Source organism: Clytia hemisphaerica, unplaced genomic scaffold, assembly GCF_902728285.1.
Source record: "Clytia hemisphaerica strain Z4C2 unplaced genomic scaffold, Clytia hemisphaerica genome assembly, whole genome shotgun sequence".
In the NCBI taxonomy this organism is placed as follows: domain Eukaryota; kingdom Metazoa; phylum Cnidaria; class Hydrozoa; order Leptothecata; family Clytiidae; genus Clytia; species Clytia hemisphaerica.
Genome location: NW_027103551.1, coordinates 1371652 through 1390138, shown reverse-complemented (window position 1 = coordinate 1390138; position 18487 = coordinate 1371652). Strand labels below are relative to the sequence as shown.

The 18487-nt window shown below is 35.2% G+C and overlaps 2 protein-coding genes and 1 long non-coding RNA gene across 3 annotated transcripts in view; 2 read left to right on the top strand and 1 right to left on the bottom strand.

Moving 5' to 3' along the window:
• LOC136800222 (uncharacterized) overlaps positions 1–15593 on the top strand; it is a 68384-nt gene extending 52791 nt beyond the window's left edge. The window contains exon 7 of the long non-coding RNA XR_010845684.1: positions 15475–15593. This is a non-coding gene — a long non-coding RNA (uncharacterized lncRNA). The remainder of the gene's footprint in view (positions 1–15474) is intronic.
• LOC136800212 (uncharacterized) lies at positions 6775–12859 on the top strand. Its single transcript, XM_067056832.1, has 6 exons — positions 6775–6851; positions 8161–8226; positions 8619–9087; positions 9634–9871; positions 10671–10814; positions 12252–12859. The coding sequence occupies exons 1-6, from the start codon at positions 6778–6780 to the stop codon at positions 12563–12565; spliced, it is 1305 nt and encodes a 434-aa protein (XP_066912933.1). The 5' UTR covers positions 6775–6777; the 3' UTR covers positions 12566–12859.
• LOC136800061 (uncharacterized) lies at positions 13571–15403 on the bottom strand. Its single transcript, XM_067056674.1, has 2 exons — positions 15084–15403; positions 13571–14398 (listed from the first exon to the last, which is right to left on the bottom strand). The coding sequence occupies exon 2, from the start codon at positions 14392–14394 to the stop codon at positions 13768–13770; it is 627 nt and encodes a 208-aa protein (XP_066912775.1). The 5' UTR covers positions 14395–14398; positions 15084–15403; the 3' UTR covers positions 13571–13767.
• Positions 15594–18487: the final 2894 nt, after the last annotated feature.

Sequence of the window (18487 nt, the reverse complement as noted above, 5' to 3'; positions counted from 1 at the left end):
GTTATCACTCTTATTTTAAGACAAAACCTTTAAGGATCCTTTTTACTCTTGCACAGATTTGCCTGTAACTTTAGTCTTCGGGACCTTTCTCCCTTAAGCACGCTACTTACGCTTAAATATTACCCCTTCCCTACTCTGCTAACCTCTCGGGTGAAACAAGGCATGTCCCAAATATATTTTGCGTGACGCACACCGCTTATCCCATTATTCATTAACTGTCATATATAGCTCAAAAGAATCGTATCAACGAGAGGATTTCGAAAAGTGCTGGGTCAAAAATTTACATCAAGCCAATCACAAGATATCGGCCAAAAACTGATTTTGACGTTATAAAATACATCGAAAAAACACGTCAAAAAGACAATTTAAATGACGTCATTATTGAAAAGTGGCGATAATTCCGATTAACTTACTACAATCAAAGCAAAATTTTGACTGGAAATGTAAATTAACGATTCTAAAATATTTCATGAAAAAAATCTTGAAAACTCATGATGACGTCAGCATTTTCTGACGTATTTTAATTTTTCCCGACAACAAATGACGTCATTCAAAGTTTCTGAAAATTTTTGAACAAATATTTCAGAATCATTAATTTACAACTCCAGTCAAAATTTGGTGTTGATTGCATTAATAAAATTGAAGTTATCACTGTTTTTCAATAATGACGTCGTTTGAATCTTACTTATGACGTGTTTTTTCGATGTATTTTATAACGTCAAAATCAGTTTTTGACCGATATCTTGAGATTGGCTTAATGCAAATTTTTGACCGAACATGATTCTTTTGGGCTATATATGAACGTTAAGGAATAATTGGAAGCGGTGCGCGTCATGCAAAATATATTTGGGACACGCCTTGTTTCACCCGAGCTACGCTCTTCCGTTCCCCTCCCCCTATAATATGGAACACTTATGAAAAGTTCTAAGAAACTAACTCTAATAGACGGCTTGAAAACAATTTGCAAAGCGTACATTTCTTCTTAATTGACTCTCCCCCATGCCTGCTTTAGTCCTCCTTTTAAAGGACCTCATGATTATTTTTTTTTTAAACAAAACAAATACAATGTTTATGAAAAAGGCTTCCAAACTCTGGTCATACCAACACCCTTCAGGAAGCCTCTCTCAGTTAGATTATATGATTGTAAGAAACAAATGGAAGAACAGTGTTCGCAATGCTCAGTCCTATTCTTCTTTTTCTTCTGTTGGTTCTGACCACAGAACTGTTACCTGTCGCGTTTCTCTTAGCCTCAGATCATCTAAAAATTTTAAAATTAGGAAAGGTCTAGCTTGGAAAGCTTGTAATGAGTTAAACAAGATATGGCACTCTAATTTGTCTAACGCTCTCAAACTTCAAATCTTTGAAGTCTTGTCGAGCCCATTCTTCTATATGGCTCGGAGACTTGGACCATGACAAAAACCATGCTGAAGAGCCTTAATGGTTGTTATACAAACCTTTTGAAAAGAGTCCAGAATCTTGATTGGCGCAACCACCCAACCCTTCAAGAGATCTATCATGGACTCCCAAGAATTTCCTCTGTCTTGACCAGCAGGATGCTCTCTTTCTCAGGTCACTGTTTCCGTGCGAAAAACGAAATGGTGTCTGAAATCTTACTTTGGTCTCCTACAGGCCCTATGCGCTCGAGAAAGCGCACATTTCTTGATTTTTGAAACCGGAAACAGGGCTAGAGATTCCATTCGGACCTAGGTCGAAGGATGATGATGATGAAAGGACCTCCCATCAAAGTACACATACCTTACTTGAATCGTCCCTCCGCAAAAATCACTTCAAATACATTCAACTTTCGAAAGTAGAAATTCATGTGGTTGGGGTTTAGAAAAAAGATTGCGTATTTTAAGGTTTCTTGAGGTTAACCTTATCTATTATTCGTCATCAAAAGATATCAATCCTTGAAATCTTGCAATCAGCACTGTGTAATTGAATAGGTGATCCAGAAGATGATGTTCTCGACGATGGAGATGCTTTTTCCGTTTCTAATATCCATATTTGGATGTGATAAATCCGATCTCGTTCGGATTCTTACCATATCAACAGAAAGCTACGAAAGAACGAAAATAAAGGAGTAAAGATTTTGCTGGTTCGTGAAGGTAATTTATCAATTTTTATTTCTTTACTTTTTTGTTCTTTGAGATTTAGTACTTACAGTAGTGTAAGAAGAAAAAAAATACACATAGTTAACCCTATTCGTACTAGGGGGGGGCTCTTTCTGTTCGGAAGTCAAACTATTGGTAATAGCTCCTGAAATAATAGAGCTTTTGCCGTGAAATTTTCTGTAAATTCCTAACTTTTATTTTGCTTCAAAATAAAAAAAAAATTTGACACCTAAATATTTTCACACCTTGAGCATGATGACATTTCTGACAGTAAGGTGTCACAAAAATTGACACTTTTCCAATACAAATTTATTTTTAATGTCAAATATATCGTTTAGACCGTAATTTATTGAATATTTAGGATAAAACAAGCATTTTAAACTCAGGCAACTTTTTTCTAAAGCCTTTGTTAGAATACAATAGCTATTTATAAGAACAATGGAAAATTTCGGTTTTTGCTCACTTTGGGCATGATGAGTGACGTCATCAAAAAAAATTTTTGTCAAAAGTTACCTTACGTGACAAGGATCTTGTGTGCCAAATTTCATCCAAAAAGACCCACTAGATCAAAAGTTAAGGGGTGGTACAGGAAAAGCCCCCCCCTAGTTCTGAACCGCCCCTAAAAGCCTAGTTTGAATAGGGTTAAGGTTTTCCATAACGAGCTTCTCAAGTTTTATAATATCTTGGACCTAGTCAAAAGATCTAAAGTCTATTCACGATAAGTGTGCACTCTTTTTTCATTCACCTATAACTTTTGAAGGAATTCTTCAATCTTTATAAATTTGGTAGCATTGGAAAGATATTAGTGAGTGGAACAATTTGAAATAATAAAAACTTTAAAAAGATTATAAAAATGAAGATGAAAATGAAGAAGAAAAAAATGAAGATCTTGTAGAAAAGTGCTATAACTATCATTTTCACTGGAGAGGTTCTTTGATCTTAGGAGATAATCACTGTGAAGAAATTTTATTAAAATATTTATTCAATATAAAGTTATGATACAAAGTTCATAAATAATAAATAAATTTTTTTAAAGATTTTTTTATTTCAAATTGTTCCACTCACTAATATCTTTCCAATGATACCAAATTTATAAAGATTGAAGAATTCCTTCAAAAGTTATAGGTAAAAGAAAAAAGAGTGCACACTTATCGTGAATAGACTTTAGGTACTTTTTGTCTTTTGAGCTCTAGCATTATCTATTTTATAGTCTAGTTGTAGAATTTTTCCCAACCAGTTAGAACATCGTTGATGTAGCTGATGATTGTACGCATGAAACTTAAAGTACTACAAAAAATGATGTTTTGAATTTTTGTTTTGTTATAAGGCTCCTTCTGGTAGAGCACTTTTATGTTGTTGACAATCATTTTCAACTTATTTGATATAGTCTAGTTGTAGATTTTTATGTTTTTTCTGGTTTATTGTCTGTCTGGTTCAAGAAGCGCTTCTGTAGTGCGGTCGCTCAATAACCAGACTTTCATAATATCCGTGCTGATCCTGATTACCCCGAGCATACTCCGGATACTGCGTCACTTCAAAGGACATGTATGACGTCATACACTGGATAACATCGAATATCTGAATTGGAAATTCAGAACGGCAAGTCGAAATGCACATTCTATTTTGTAATGGCGCATTTCGAATTAGATTTTGGTATATCAAACCAATTCTGATATATATTAACTTTCAAATCGATGTATTCCAACTTGAAGCAGGCTGGAATAGACATGGCTCCGTAAGAGATTCTGCCAAGTTTGAAAATTGATTCGATTTTTCCATGCGATTAGAATTTTCTTAATAGAGTTTTTGATGGGCCACTGGCACTGCCCACTTGTTGAGCACTGATCACCAAATTGTCTCGAAACGATACGAAACATGATTTCTTAAATTCTTGGCTCATGAATGCTTTTAGATTCATAAAACTTTTCCTGTGGAATCTAGGGCAAACTTGAATAAGTGATAACTTTTGGTGTTAGTCAAGCCCATGAATCTTTTTTGGCCTTCAAAATGTTTCGTACGAAACCGTTCAAGAGTTATTGTTAACGACTATAATTAGGGTAATTATTTTGACAGTATTAGAGTCAGGTTTAGAGTCGGGGTTAATACCCATTCGCTTGAAGTTTGCGTTAATTCAATTGCAATCAACTGTTTTGGTTACCAATATTCAACCAATGATGCAATTCTAACCTATCGTTGAAAAGATAATGAAGAGCATTTATAATTTTTGCAAGAATAATCTCAAAAACTGATGTTTTTCTTTTAACTAGATGGGCGTGTATTAAGAGGGAGCTTTTAGTCTAGACTTGAATAGTAGTAGTTTTCGAGTATTGTTTTTAGCTTTTTCCATAATTTGATTTTTATCATTGATTTCGATAAGCTACGTCATATCTTCCTTCGTTTCGAGCGTAAAACTCCTACTCTTCAAGAGTAAGGCCTAAAAGCCTGGATCTGTCTATTGTGTAGACTATGATTTCGACGTAATTTTTTTTCTTTCGATTGTTTTTTGTTATTTTTTAGGTTTACTTGTTAAACCTTTTCTATTGGAAAGGTGAACTTCAGTCTTCTTCAACAGTTCTGTTGCTTATTCATATTTCCTTTAATGGGATAGACTTTCGCGGGGATTAAATTTCGTGGATTTCGCAGATTTGGGTGTTATCTGCGAAATTAAGTCCCAATCGAAATTTGGAAGAGCCTAATCCGCGAAATATTTCTAAACAAAACTCAAATATGTCAAATAAATACTATCTGATTCGTTACTTGCATCAAAGAGGCGCAAATGATGTGCGAAATTTTTGAATTTTGCGGATAGGCCCAACCGCGAAATTTAATCCCCGCGAAAGTTTATCACATTAAAGTAAATTGGCAGATGATGTTTATATACATCTCTCGAACTTTGAACAATTTGAACATTGGTTTTATGTCAAAATAGAATGACGGCCCAATCATGGCCATAGCCATCGATCGAAATTCCTACTAACCCTTATATCTTATCCGGTTTCGAATAGAAAAAACAATAACAAACTTTAAACAAAATTAATTCTTAACTTTTCAATGTTTATTTTCTTACTTAATTTTGGCCCTTTTCTGTCACCTAATACTGTAGCCTCAATCAGATTTTTTGAAGTTTGGTAAATGGATACGGAAAGTCGTATTCGGGCTGATAATTGGTTACTTTGATAACGTTTGTTCGTTGATGGACTGTATGAGAGAAGTTAAAGGGATTATCAGATCTGATCTCTAAAAATAAGTCTTTACACGTTGAATTTCTATTGTTTTCAAGTAAAAATTTGAAAATTCAAAGTCGAATATCTCAGCTTTGGGAAATAATTGGGTCAAAAACTTTGGAGGTGTTTCTTAGGACAATAAAAGGTATCTCTAAGTCAAATATAAAAAATTATCTGATAATCCCTTCAAAAATTAAAAGGGTAATCGGATAGTTTGAGATCGTTTACGTGTACATTCGTTTCAGAGTCCTGAGCGAAACCTTGTAATCTTTTTGCCTAACCCATTTCCAAAGTCGAGAAATGACATCTCGAATCCTTTGAAAATGGGCTCTTACATGCTTCTTATGAAAGAATTACAGTTGACGCTCTCTAATTCGATCTTCAAGGGGAATTGGATTTTCATCGAATAAGGGAGCTTATCGATTAAGGGAACGTCGTTTATGAGAGTTTCTTGTTGACGGGAACTTTAAATTTCATCAAATAAGGGAGCCTATCGAATAGTAGAACGTCGAATGAGAGCGACAAGTGTATATTGTTTTCTTAAAGTAAAAGTAGAAAACTTGAGTTCCTCGATATTGGAAAAGGGTTAGACAAAAAGAAATAGAGGTTTTGCCCAGAACCATTGACGTAATCTACAGGTAAAATATCTCAAACAATGCCTTTGCTTTTTAAATCATGGTTAAAATAAACTAACAAGTCATATCTGTTTATTTATTTAAGCAGCAAGAAAGTACACAAGAATAAGCTAATAAATAAACAGGAAAATCGCAAATCTTTGGCTCCATATCATCGCAAATACAAATAGATTATAGTAATCAAATCATTATGACAGTTAGCTAAAACTCAATTTTTAACTTGTCAACTCTATCTGTAATGTATAGGATTTGAGCTAAGTTAAGTTAAAATTGCGTGTATTTTTACAAAAAACAATTACGTAATAGGAGACTAGTTCTTAATCACATAGATGTTCAGAACCTCTGCTCGGGGTATTCTATAGACTCTCAGTAGCGTAGACAGGAGCAGCGCAAAATTTGTGTAGGAGAGCAGATTTTTATGGCACAACAATTATATTTTTATATTATAAATAGATAATTACAGTGTAATGAAAATCTGTTCTCCTACACAAATTTTGCGCCCCTCCTGTCTATGCTACTGGACTCTGTTGTGTTGAGGAGCAAGCTTTCGACTTCATCGCTCACCGTAAGAGCTTATGCAAAGCTCAATGCATAGTGTTTTGAGCACTCTGGCGACAAAAGTTGTTTATGTTCGCTTTCCCAAGCCGCACTAATGAGTCCTGGGAAGGACGAAACACGTGTCTACGGATAGGCTGCGGGCATCCACTAACAGATGCCGTTTTGTAGAGGTCTGCGATTCAGACTAGTCTACAGATGGATATATTTCATTACTGAAAAGTCAAATTTTTATATTTTATAGAAAAGATGAATTTGAAGGCGACAGTTTTCTTTTGGAAATACACGAACAGAAAATCGAATGAAAATCCTGAATGTAAATGGTTAGTTACTAAAACCTGGTTACAACTAACACATGAACAGGTCCTACCCAGCTGGCACACAACGTTGTTTCAACGTTCATCTAACGTTATATGGACGTTGTGAACGTTAAATTGACGTTGAAGCAACGTTGCGTGCCAGCTGGGTAGCCACAGGTTTCTATAGCTCCGAAGGGCTAGATGTCGTGCTTCAAGCTCTTCCAAGCAAAAAACAATTGAATATCGAAAAATATAGCTGCTGCTATTGTTTTCGGAGACCCTCAAAGCTTCTTATTGTTCAAGCACTGAAATTCTATTGTATTGTAATGTAACGTGCTAGCCAAAGCACGACATCTAGCCCTTCGGGCTTTATAAATCTATGGTCCTAGCATATTTATGTATCAGACTTTTGATGGCGGAGGAGTGATCAAAACGTTTAGGAAAAACCTACGGTATCAACCCGCCAAAAGTGAGGACGGTCCACCGGTACCATCCACTGTCTTCCTCAGTCGGTCAGGAACAGAATAGATAATACCTTATTACACGAATATTACTAGGCAAGTATTCAACGGCCTTGAAATTAACACGCAAAAAAAAACACAAATTTTATTACTTTTTCAAGGACACCACGGCTGGTTTTTATTGAGGGGTTTTTATTAACCCGAAATTTTTCAATTCGTGTTAATAAAATGACTAGTAATATTCGTGTAATAAGGTAGTTAAATTCTAGACTATGTATCTACCCTTTTGAGAACACAGAGTGATTGATATAATTTGAAAACCCATGGTTTTGTGTTTTGACTTGCAAAATGGAGGACGATAAAAGCGCTGATTTATCGTCGTCCTCAATCAGTTAGAGTCTAGACGAATCACATACATGTCTGTTGTTGCACCTTAGCGACCGTAGCATATAGGTAGAGCATCCAGCTACGGTGCGCAAGGTTGTGGGTTCCATTCCCAGCTGGGTCATACCAAAGATTCCCAAAATGGTACTTGATGCCTTTCTGCTTGATGCTTAGCAATTAAGAGAAGTATCAAGGGTAAGTGGAGAAATCCAGGGAAAGGAGTGGCTCCCTCCCCTACCTTCGGGTAGACAGCTATCGAAAGAGGAGCCTTCGGGTCGCCCTCGACTGTGGTCGCAAGCTTACTTACTTGTTACACGGAAAACAACATACTTAAACCACGGCACACCGATCTAAAGTGCAGGTTGAGGCTACTGTTAAATCACAAATTAGGCACTTCCAACTAAAGGCGATACCTTATAAGTAAACAGGCTTTACTTAATTTATTTAAATCCTTATATCCTGTGATTTTTATTCCCTTTAAATTTCAGCAATGACAATGAAAAAGTCTTTACGGGAAGCCCAAGTAATCATTCTTTCAAAAGACGAAGCAGCAGGTATGCTTGAGTTTTGTTTAAAAAAAAAACGGTTAACAGTTGCGTCATTTTAGTAAATTAAATTAGAATTTTACACGCAGTAAAAATGGAATAAGGCCCAGGTGTAATGCTGTTACCGGGTGTCCAAGAAAAAAGTCCCCCTCTTTGAAGTGAATTTTCGAAAAAAAATTTAAGTTTATCCTTCTCTTTCTAATGCAAAAGAATTGATGCTTTTAAAGTTCATAGAACTCGAGAAAATTCACTTCAAAGAGGGGGACTTTTTTCTTGGACACCCGATAGAATCTTTTCTTATATAACCCAACATCTAAGAAAGATTGTGAAGCACAAAGCTACGCTCATAGTTATGAGTGCAATTATTTTAAGAGCTTAAGTATAAATATAAATTTTCTTAGGTCTAGGAGTATCAAATTCAGTTTAATTGGACGAAGTGGTTACTACAAAGATAATCTCCATCACCAAGCAGAGACGGAGGAAGCAGACTCAGCAGATGGGGGCGGCGACAGGGACATCCCTGAAAATGATAAAAAAAAATCAGAAATTTTAGATCAAAATGTTAGCGGATCTATTGTTTCACTTTCCAATCAAAATGATAGCACAGCCACTACTTCACCTTCGAATCAAAATGGTAGCAGAGCTACTGCTTCACTTTCGAATCAAAATGGTAGCAAAGCTACTGCTTCACTTTCAAATCAAAATGGTAGCAAAGCTACTACTTCAGAGGAAGTTAATCATATTTCGATAGCAACAGAGGTTTACAACCATTCTAAGAAAGAAGTTTGTGAGCGCCATCAAGAATTAATTTCCCATTATTGTATGCCACTTGTCAAAGTTGAATTTGCTGGTCAGTCAAACAGTGCAAAGGTAACATTTACCTTAACATTATCTTAGCGGTAACATTATCTTAGCAGGAGCTTATTTTCGCGGTCGAAAAGAAATTCGAAAAAATCATATTTTGCGTGAATTAATTTTGCGATTTTGATGAGAAATGGCTTAATTTGTAATTCGCGGGTTCTAATTTTCGCGGCTTTGCCGAAAAACCGTAATAAAGCAAAAATTAGTTCCGTATTAACTAGAGATCTTAGTCAGACTGTTTATACTTCAGTCACTTACCGCGCACAAATGCAGTCCTCAAAAACAAAGGATCCACTAGATACAATCCGTCGTTGTGATTGCGGTGTGTTCTAGGCGCATTCTAGATGGGAAAAAGTGGCTTTACTTTTTTTTGCCTGGGAAAGGTTAGAGATTCTACTCTAGCCCTTCGGGCTTCAAACTCAATGCACCAACCTATGCTAGGCAGGTCATCTTACAAAGTTTACGTTGTAACCAGCGTCTAGTAAGAGATCGGCCAAAATCTTTCCAGATTTATTCTTTAATTTCTTTTTCGGTGTATTTTTTGCAATTTTTTAGAGCGATAAATCAGACGAAGGAATTGTTCTCAATCTTGGTCTATATCTTTCATTACTTGATCGAGTTATTCGGAAATACAAGATTGTTAAAGACTTCACAGTGGAAGATGAAGAATTCAAACTACTCTTGAAACTTGTGGCTAGCAAACGAAAATTGAAGGATGAAAGCACAGATATGTGTTTTGAAAGACTTTGGAAAGACAGTCAGATTTTTGAGAAGATATATCATACCCGTGGAGGTTTGTTCACGCTTTTCTGCGATAGTTTTTTATCTGAGGATCGAAGATTTTTCATTCTGAGCTGCCTCTTTTCATAAAATAATCTTTACATTTAAGATTTGCTTATTTTCTTGGTTGAAAATTCATCGGCAAAAAAATTGTCAATAAAAAATATTCGTCGGTAAAAAATGTCATTGCTGCCTAAAAACGGTGTCACTTTTTACCGACGAACAGTTTCCGTCGACAAATTATCTTCCAAGGGTAACGTCGGCTTTTTAGAAGAATTAAGACTGGAAATCACCAATAAACTAAGAAATTTCTTTAGTTTCTGTGGAAAACCTTTCTTTTAGGTAGCACATAAAACGAACAATTTTAGTGCTAAATTACTTAATTTTAAATGAAATTGCTAAAAAAAGTCTAAATCATCATTTGGATATTCTTCAGGAAAAATCAATCTTCGGTCAAAAATTAATCATCGGCAAATGAATTCTTTGTTTGTGTGGTCTCGCCACTGTTCTTCCGATAAGGAGTAATTTTGCTCATTATTATAGATAAAAGCCTCTCTATTCGACCGTCCAATTCAATGAACTGTAAATTAAATAATTTTGTAGCCCGGGGTCCACTTAAAGCTTTTTGATAGCCTGGATTGCGCAATGAAATGACCCGGTAGTATATGGTAATTTTTCTTTCGAAATGGAACCCTCGTCAAATGCTCCTAGTCAAATCAAAAAAAAATGTTCAGCCCAATAGAATCTAGTCTAATAATTATGTAGATTCCCAATGAAAGGTAATTACCAAACTGTTCTCCTTATCTTTTCAGAAACTTCGGAATATTTGGGGACGGCAGAATTTTGGGGTACACGACAACAGTTGTTATGTGGCAAAGTGATTGCAGATTGGGTTAACTGTCATCTGAATGAATCTATTGATCCAATATTTGGTGCACTACTCTGTCCATGTGGAGGTACATGTTTTTTAATAAAATTTTCGCGGTATTTAATTTCGCCGTTCACAGTTCAGAATTCGAAAGCTTTGAGAAATGTTCCAAAAATTTGGAAAATAATAAGGATAAAAAATTCGTGAAATTTAGTTTCGTGGTTGAGAGAATTTTTTGTTTATAATAAGCCCTATTTTGCCTTAAAAAGAGCAATTTTAGTGGTGATTTTTGAATCCTTACAATATACGTGCTAAATTAAATTCCAAGAAACTTTATTCCCTCAAAATTTCTTCCCGCAAACATTTCTTCCCTTAAGGTACCTTAATCTGATAAAAAGGCACTATTGATTCAATAAGAACAAAATAATTCTAATTAATTGACTAAGTCTGATCAAGGAGGAAGCAAATACATAGTATGAACCCCCCTTTTTAAGGGGGGGATCCGAGTTTTCAAGCAAGGCTTTATAGGGGCGGGGGATGGGCAATTTTCCAGTTAAAATGGGGGGTTTGAGCTTATAGGGGGGGATAAAATAAAAATGGGGGGATAGTAACTTTTTGGTTAAAAAATTTTTTTTTTATGTTATATGTTGATTTAAGTCAATAAAATTTAATATCACATAATTTCGACTTATCTGATTTATGGTGCGGGATCAAAAAATTTTAAAAATAGGAGGGATACCTTTATAGGGGGGATGAAATATTAATGGGGGGGGTTCAGAGCCCTCTGCACACTATGAAATACTCTCTTCAGTTAAAAATATCAATTGACAGTTTTTTGGTTAAGTTGAACAAATCTTTTTCTTATTCTTCCTTTTTTTATCTTTATTATTTTTCAAATTTTTAAAACATTTTTCAAAGCTTACACTTTAAATTACCATTGAGGTAAACGTTTTTTTTATAAGAACAAACTATACAAGAAAATAAGGCTTCGATGGCAAACAATATTAAAAACAAGTTAAGAACATTTTAAGGCTTTGCGGACCATAAAAACCCTATTTTCTTAGGAAAATGGACAAAAATACTCACAAAATGATGAAAGTAAGAACATGTTAAGAATATTTTGAGGCTTAAAACTTTATCCGAAGGTTTCAAAAAATTTGGATGTTCTTATAAAAGAACGTGTATCATATTTATCAAACACCAATGTTTTAAAAATGCACGGACTGACAATTTCTTTCGATATACTTGACCACAGATTTATTAAGCCTGAAAGGTGGCTAGATGTCGTGCTTTAAGCCATTGCAGGCAAAAAAAATGAATATCGGAAAAAATATTGTTGCTACTTTTTTCGAAAACCCGCGAAAGCTTCTGATTGGCCAAGCGCTGAAATTCTATTCTAATGTTAATTACCTAGGGGTAGGATTTCCTACCTAACCATGGCACACTTTTCAGCCGAAGCACGACATCTAGCCTTTCGGGCTTTATAAATATAGATTTGTACTTGAACTCATTATCGTTTGTTTAGGTCGAGTTGGCCCTGGTGACAGTGGTTGGGTTCACAGTCTACTGTATGACGATCGAGGCTTTATGGCTTACCACGCTGCTGTACATGATGCCTTTGGGTATCTTATAACATTTCATAAAAAAGGACCTGGATACGACTACCTCAAGAAGTCTGTTCTAAGTAAATATAATCCGTTTTCTGGACAATATGATGGAATTAGTTTTTGGAAGAAAGTTTTGGGAGAGCAGCATGGTACTTTGGCTTCGGAAGTTGTTGGAAACACCTTTGGTCTTTTGTCAAATGGAAATGTGAAACAAAAAAAAGTCATCTGCTGAAAGAACATACAGTTGACTCTCTCTGTAATTCGAACTAAGAATTTTAAAACTTCGAATTAGAGAAAGATTCGAGTTACACAGATCATTTTATACAACTTTTTAGCTGAGGGGATAATATTTTAGCTCGAAGTACAGAAAGTTTTCAATTGTAGAGGTTCGAATTAGAGAGAGCAGTTGAAGTTTTTATTTTTACAAAAGTGTTTTCGTTTCATATCACACACATATTTCATATCAGGACAGTGTCTCCCTATTGTTAAATTGTGCTGCATAAACAAAAAAAAATTATTTTCCTCTTTCTGACCAATCTTGCTCCACATCCGTGTCAATTTGTGTAAAATAATATTGATGAGTAAGCAAACGCCATCACTCTTATTAAAAAAAACCTTTAACTGTACTTCTAAATTTGAATGAACTGCTTTTTAGTGTATAGATTTCGTAAATCGGCGCAAAAATTCGGTCTGCGATTTCTGTTTGAAAACTCCATTGCGTTTTATTGGCCCAGTGCGCAGCGGAAAAAACACAACTGGTCGAAAAGATTTGACTTTGTCGGGGCCTATGCGCGCAAGTATCAATTAACGAGTCCAGGCTAAAAATTGATGATCTTAATATTACGCGCATGCGTAAGAAAAAAACACATATAATTAATACCTCCCAGTGATATGGTCAAATCTTTCTATTTTAGCAATAAGAAATACTTATTTCCAAAAAATTAAAGTAATTAATTCTTTATTGCTCGCCCGACTCGAGTTGAATTCCCTCCTGTAAATCAAGTTGTATAGCAACTCTGCAATGAAAAAATATGTTGACACTACTAACACTGCTGGGCCTTTACGCCGCTTAGGCTTTCTTGTGTGTTTTTAAACTAGCCGAAGAAGACAGAAAATTTTGCTAATGATTTCTAACTTTCCAATCATTTTAATTTAGTTGTTAATTTTACCAAGCCTTTAGATATTTCTCGGAATTTCTAAATAAAAAGGCGTCAAAAATACTAACTATAATCGTAAATTTAATGTCGTTTTTATCTGCTTGTTTCTTTAGAATAAATTACAATAAAAATTACCCGTCAAAACTGAATTTTATAATGTACAAACGGATACAAATTTCATAAGGCTTTCTAGCTAAATACTTCCATATCATACAGACAAAAGCCAAATATGCAAGGACAAATCATAAATCTTGCAAAATAATGTCCATGTGTTTTATCAGAACTTTTCAAAAACAATTAATATTACCACTACAATACACGTTATGATCATAAGAGCAAGTGCGATATATTTAGTGGCCCTTTTTAAGGGGATTGTCTTTTTAAAGAAATCTGGATACTGAGGCATTGGTGGCGGGGGTGCTTTCTTCACCACTTCTCCGCCCTCACCAGGAGCAACACCCTCGGCTGGCGGAGCGCCTTCTGGGATTGTTCCCATGGGTGGTCCACCCATTCCACCCATCATTGGCATTCCTTCACCAGGTGGGAAATCATACATCATGGGTGCAGAAGGATCACCACCCCCTCCACCTCCTCCCATTCCATACATGGAGGTGTGCTCAAAATTGTTTAGTTCAGGCGACATCATGTATGGGGGCGGCATTCCACCCATACCACCTCCCATCATGTTATTCATGCTTGCCATATCACGCCTACTGTTTTGTTGCATCATACGCATTTGAGCATTCTGGGAGGAATTTGCTTGTCCACCACCGCCTCCAAAACGTCCACCCGCTCGTCCACGGGCGGCTGCGTTACGTGCCTTAGCGGCCATAGCTTTGTTGGCACCCATTTTGGCTCCACCGCGGCCGCCAGAGGCTTTTCTCATCATGCCTGCCTTCCGCATCCCGCTAAAAATGCAAAAGTTATTATTAATGCTTTATGATTAAATTTATTCCTTGTTCTAAAAATCTTTCCTTTAAAATTTAAAGTGAAAAAGACAGTTGAACAAACGAAGTGAGTTTCGATTTCAATTTTTATGCCTGTTTTTTTTTAATCCTGCCTACAAGCAATCCTACGATTCGAGTAACATTATTAAGAATACCATTATTTTTTAATGTTAGATATTTTTATACCAGTCCCGATGAATTTCCTGGTCTCAAAAGGGACTCTTAAACAACAAAACCTCGTGACTCTTAGATATGTTTCCAAGAATTACGGGGTTTCTCCCAGTTACAAGTTTTCCGTAGAAAAAAATTCGAATTGAAAAAATGAAAATACGAATAAAATTTAGTTTCATCTCGTAATTCATAGAATCCGTAACTTGAAAATGTGTTTTTTACGACAAAAAATCATAGAATTTCGCCGATCTTATCTTACCGTGAATCTTTGAACTGCACACCACTGAATAGTACCGGAAATATTGAAAATCGAAAACTCATTTTGCATCAATACTGAAAAATTCTTAGTGCAAATTTTACGCACAGTAATGTGTGCATTAAAATAGAAAACATTTGTTGAGAAGGCTATTCAGTCCTCAGAGGAATGGTGCCCTCATAATATCAATATATGAATTGAGATATTTTCCCTACTTACCGAAATGGCGCCTCCTCAAACGCAAAATCAACTCAAGATGGTACAAAGTCTGCGTCCAAAGTCTTCTTTTTTCTACTTGAATTTCAAAATTCAATATTTCACTACTTGACTTTATTAAAAAATTCGCTTCTGTTGAAAATATGTTTTACTTAAATTGTCCTACTTGAGGACAGTAACATATTTTTCTCTAATAAGAACGAATAATCAACGTTGCGCTAAAAAATAGTTAAGTTGTTATGATGTTATGTGGTCTAAGTCCGATTTGAGACATATGCTTTTCTTTGTTAAAAGATTTTCTCTCGCATATTCTTAGTTCTCGACTTGCTTAGTACAAGCGGTATATGACTGACTCAGTTAATCAAAATTTTGAAAATTCTTGTTCATTTTTCAGGCTAAATTTGAAGATCATACAAATTTATTTTCAAAAAAAATCAAAAAATTGGTATCAAAGTCACGGTCTTAAGGTGGTAGTCTACCCAAAAATAAAAAATCATCGAAAAAATTGTCGAATTCTGGTTTTTGGGTGTTTTGAGATCCTTAGGTCTTTCTGAACATCTCCTGAAAATTTCAGAGCTATATCTTTATCATTCAGGCCGCAGTGAGCATTTTTATCCTGTTGGGTGCTTGAAAAATCGCCCTAGCAACAGAAAAAATCCCGTTGCTAAGGACTTATTTCTTCAATCTCGGCCGAAACATAGCAATGTGATACGCCAAAAGAAAGCTCTTTTTACGCCCTTTTCGAGCGTCAAAATATTATTTTCCGTGGCATTACGTAATCCTTAAAATTAAAGATGGTAGCTGCAGTAGTGTAACACATCAAAACCAGCTGAAAAGCAAGCTGTAAGCATGATTCTGCAGATTTCTTGGCAAGTTTTAGATCAAATTTAATCTCTTTGATTGAAATGATTTATTTAAATGAAGAATGGACTCTACAGAATCTATAAAGTTGCTCTACATTGGTTGTGTTGCTGGATTTCTGCGAAAAACATTTAAGTTGTCGGCATTTTGTTTTGAGCATAGACAGTGTGCTTTTTGGTGGCTCACATATTGTTTTGTAGTGGATTTAAATGTAACTGAGATATTTCCAAGCACAACATGATGTAACAGAGATAGAAATGTGCATTATAATGAACTGGACGTAACTTCTGGAGACACACATTCTCATCTGACACCAGCCATTCATAACCGCCTAGGCGGTAACCGAAGCGAAGGCGCCGTCTTCGATCAAGCCAGCTCATTGTCAATTCAAGTCTATGTGAATAAAAATATGCACTAGAAAAGTTTCCATGTCTATAGAGAGTCATGCTGGAATTTCAATGAACATTTTGTCACACTTATGTGGCTGTTTTCACCCAAATTTGATGTTATCGCAAGATTACCGCAAAGTTTGCTATATTTACGTAACTTTTTTAGCGCAACATGTTTTGTTGATTTTTGGATAATTTATCAATTTTTGTGAAATGTTTTACTTTAACTTATGAAACCTGACTGGTTTGATGAGTATCCAGTGAAGAAATTTTTTGAAAAGAGCTTTCCAGCTTAAAATTATAGCCATTTTTGTCTTTTTCTTTGATTTTCTCAAAAACGCGTTTCCGGGGGTTCGCAAACACCTTGTCAGAAATATCTTAGGATTGAGAGTAGCTACAGACTTGAAATTTTCAGGGAAGTTTCCTTAAATGATTGTGCATTGAATGAATGGATTAAAAAGTTTTAAAATTGGTTTCCTGATTTTTAATCTCAAAAAAGCGTTTTTTTCAGTTTCTTACCCCCTGGAAAAAAAATTTAATTATTTTTTTCACTCATTCCAGACCTTTTCTAAATATTAGTCATTTAAAAAAAAAACTAACTTCATAGGTCAAGCCGACTATTCAGAAAACCTGACACAAGCAAAATAAAGTATTTTACCCCCTGGCTGATTTTACCCCCGTCTTTGGTTATTTTTAGATTTTTTTTTTATTTTTAGAAATGTTAATAGTTGATATACATTTCCTGAAAATTTCATTACGAAATGTAAAGAAGTTCTTGAGTTATTGCAAAAAATGTGATTTTTTGACTTTTGAAATCTGGCGGTAGACTACCACCTTAAAGACATTGAGAGGTATGTTGTATTTTTACCTTCGGGTTATTTAATTGTGTCACGTTTTTCACTTTGTATTATTTTTAAACTGTCCAGTACTCTGACGTCACTGACTCTCTGTTCAAAATTTATTTTTAAAGTTGATGATATAAGACTAATTGAAAGAACATCTATCAAAAGTCAAAGTCAAAGGCAGCTTAAAATTATTTCACCATTTCTTTGTTTTTGTTATAAACTATAACAAGCTCAAAATATTAAAACCTTTCAAAAATTGTTAAACATAGTAACGTAAGATTCTTTTAGTCTCATCGAAAAAGTTCAATAATCTGCGTGATGTTTGTCTTTTAACCTACCTTGTACAGGATATCCGAGATTCCTATTAACTTTCTAAACATTTTACAGTCAACTCCTTCTAAAAAGAACCTCTTTTATTCGAATCTCTCTGTAATTCGAACTAAAATATTGGCCCCTTGGCTGGAAAGTGGTTTGAATTACTCTCTGTAATTCGAATCTTTCTCTAATCCAAAGAAAATTTTTGGTCCCGTGAAGATCGAATTAGAGAGAGAGTCAACTGTAGTAGATCCAGGGGAAAAACCAAGAATTTTCGAAAATAAAGACGGAATTTTTGCTCTAAAGATGGTAGAAAAGATGCGTTACGAATTTCAGCGAGTTGTAGCCTTACTGTAGAGTGTAATTTTTAAAGGCTTACAAGCCCATTATGCCAGTACCGCAAGTTTATAAATACCATGGCTTATTAATGAAACCTTCAAAATATAATTTTAGACCCCTTCCTACAAAGTCCATGAAATGGGCTATTCCAGAAAAAGTGCGACGTCTAGTGTGGTCTGGGAAATACAAATCCAGGGTGGTCAGTAAAATGAGGAGGAAAATCCAGGGTGGTCAGTAAAACGAGGTTGAAAGTCCAGGGTGGTCTAAAAAATGGGAAAAAAATACAAGAAGGTGCTCGTAAAAAATTGAAAAAGAATCCGGCGGGGTCACCTTTCCCTAAGAAGACGTCCTCAACATATAGGGGGTACCATTTTTTTTTCTGGAACAGCCCAATTCCACTGCAGTGGAAAAACAATTTTATTCCCTTAAAAGGAAAAAAGGAACGACATAGGTGGTGAAATATCAACTTTGCTTCGTGTTGGATGGGATCGAAAAAGGGGTTGCGGAACGACAAGAATATAGAAAATCCACGAAATTTCGACTTTTTTTCTTATTCTCAGTCCCTCTAAAAGGTTCTAATACTATGATGTATTTGGAGAGAATTTCTTTGGAGAGTAGTCAGTCAAAACCAAGTTCTTAAAGTTGTTACAAAATGTAT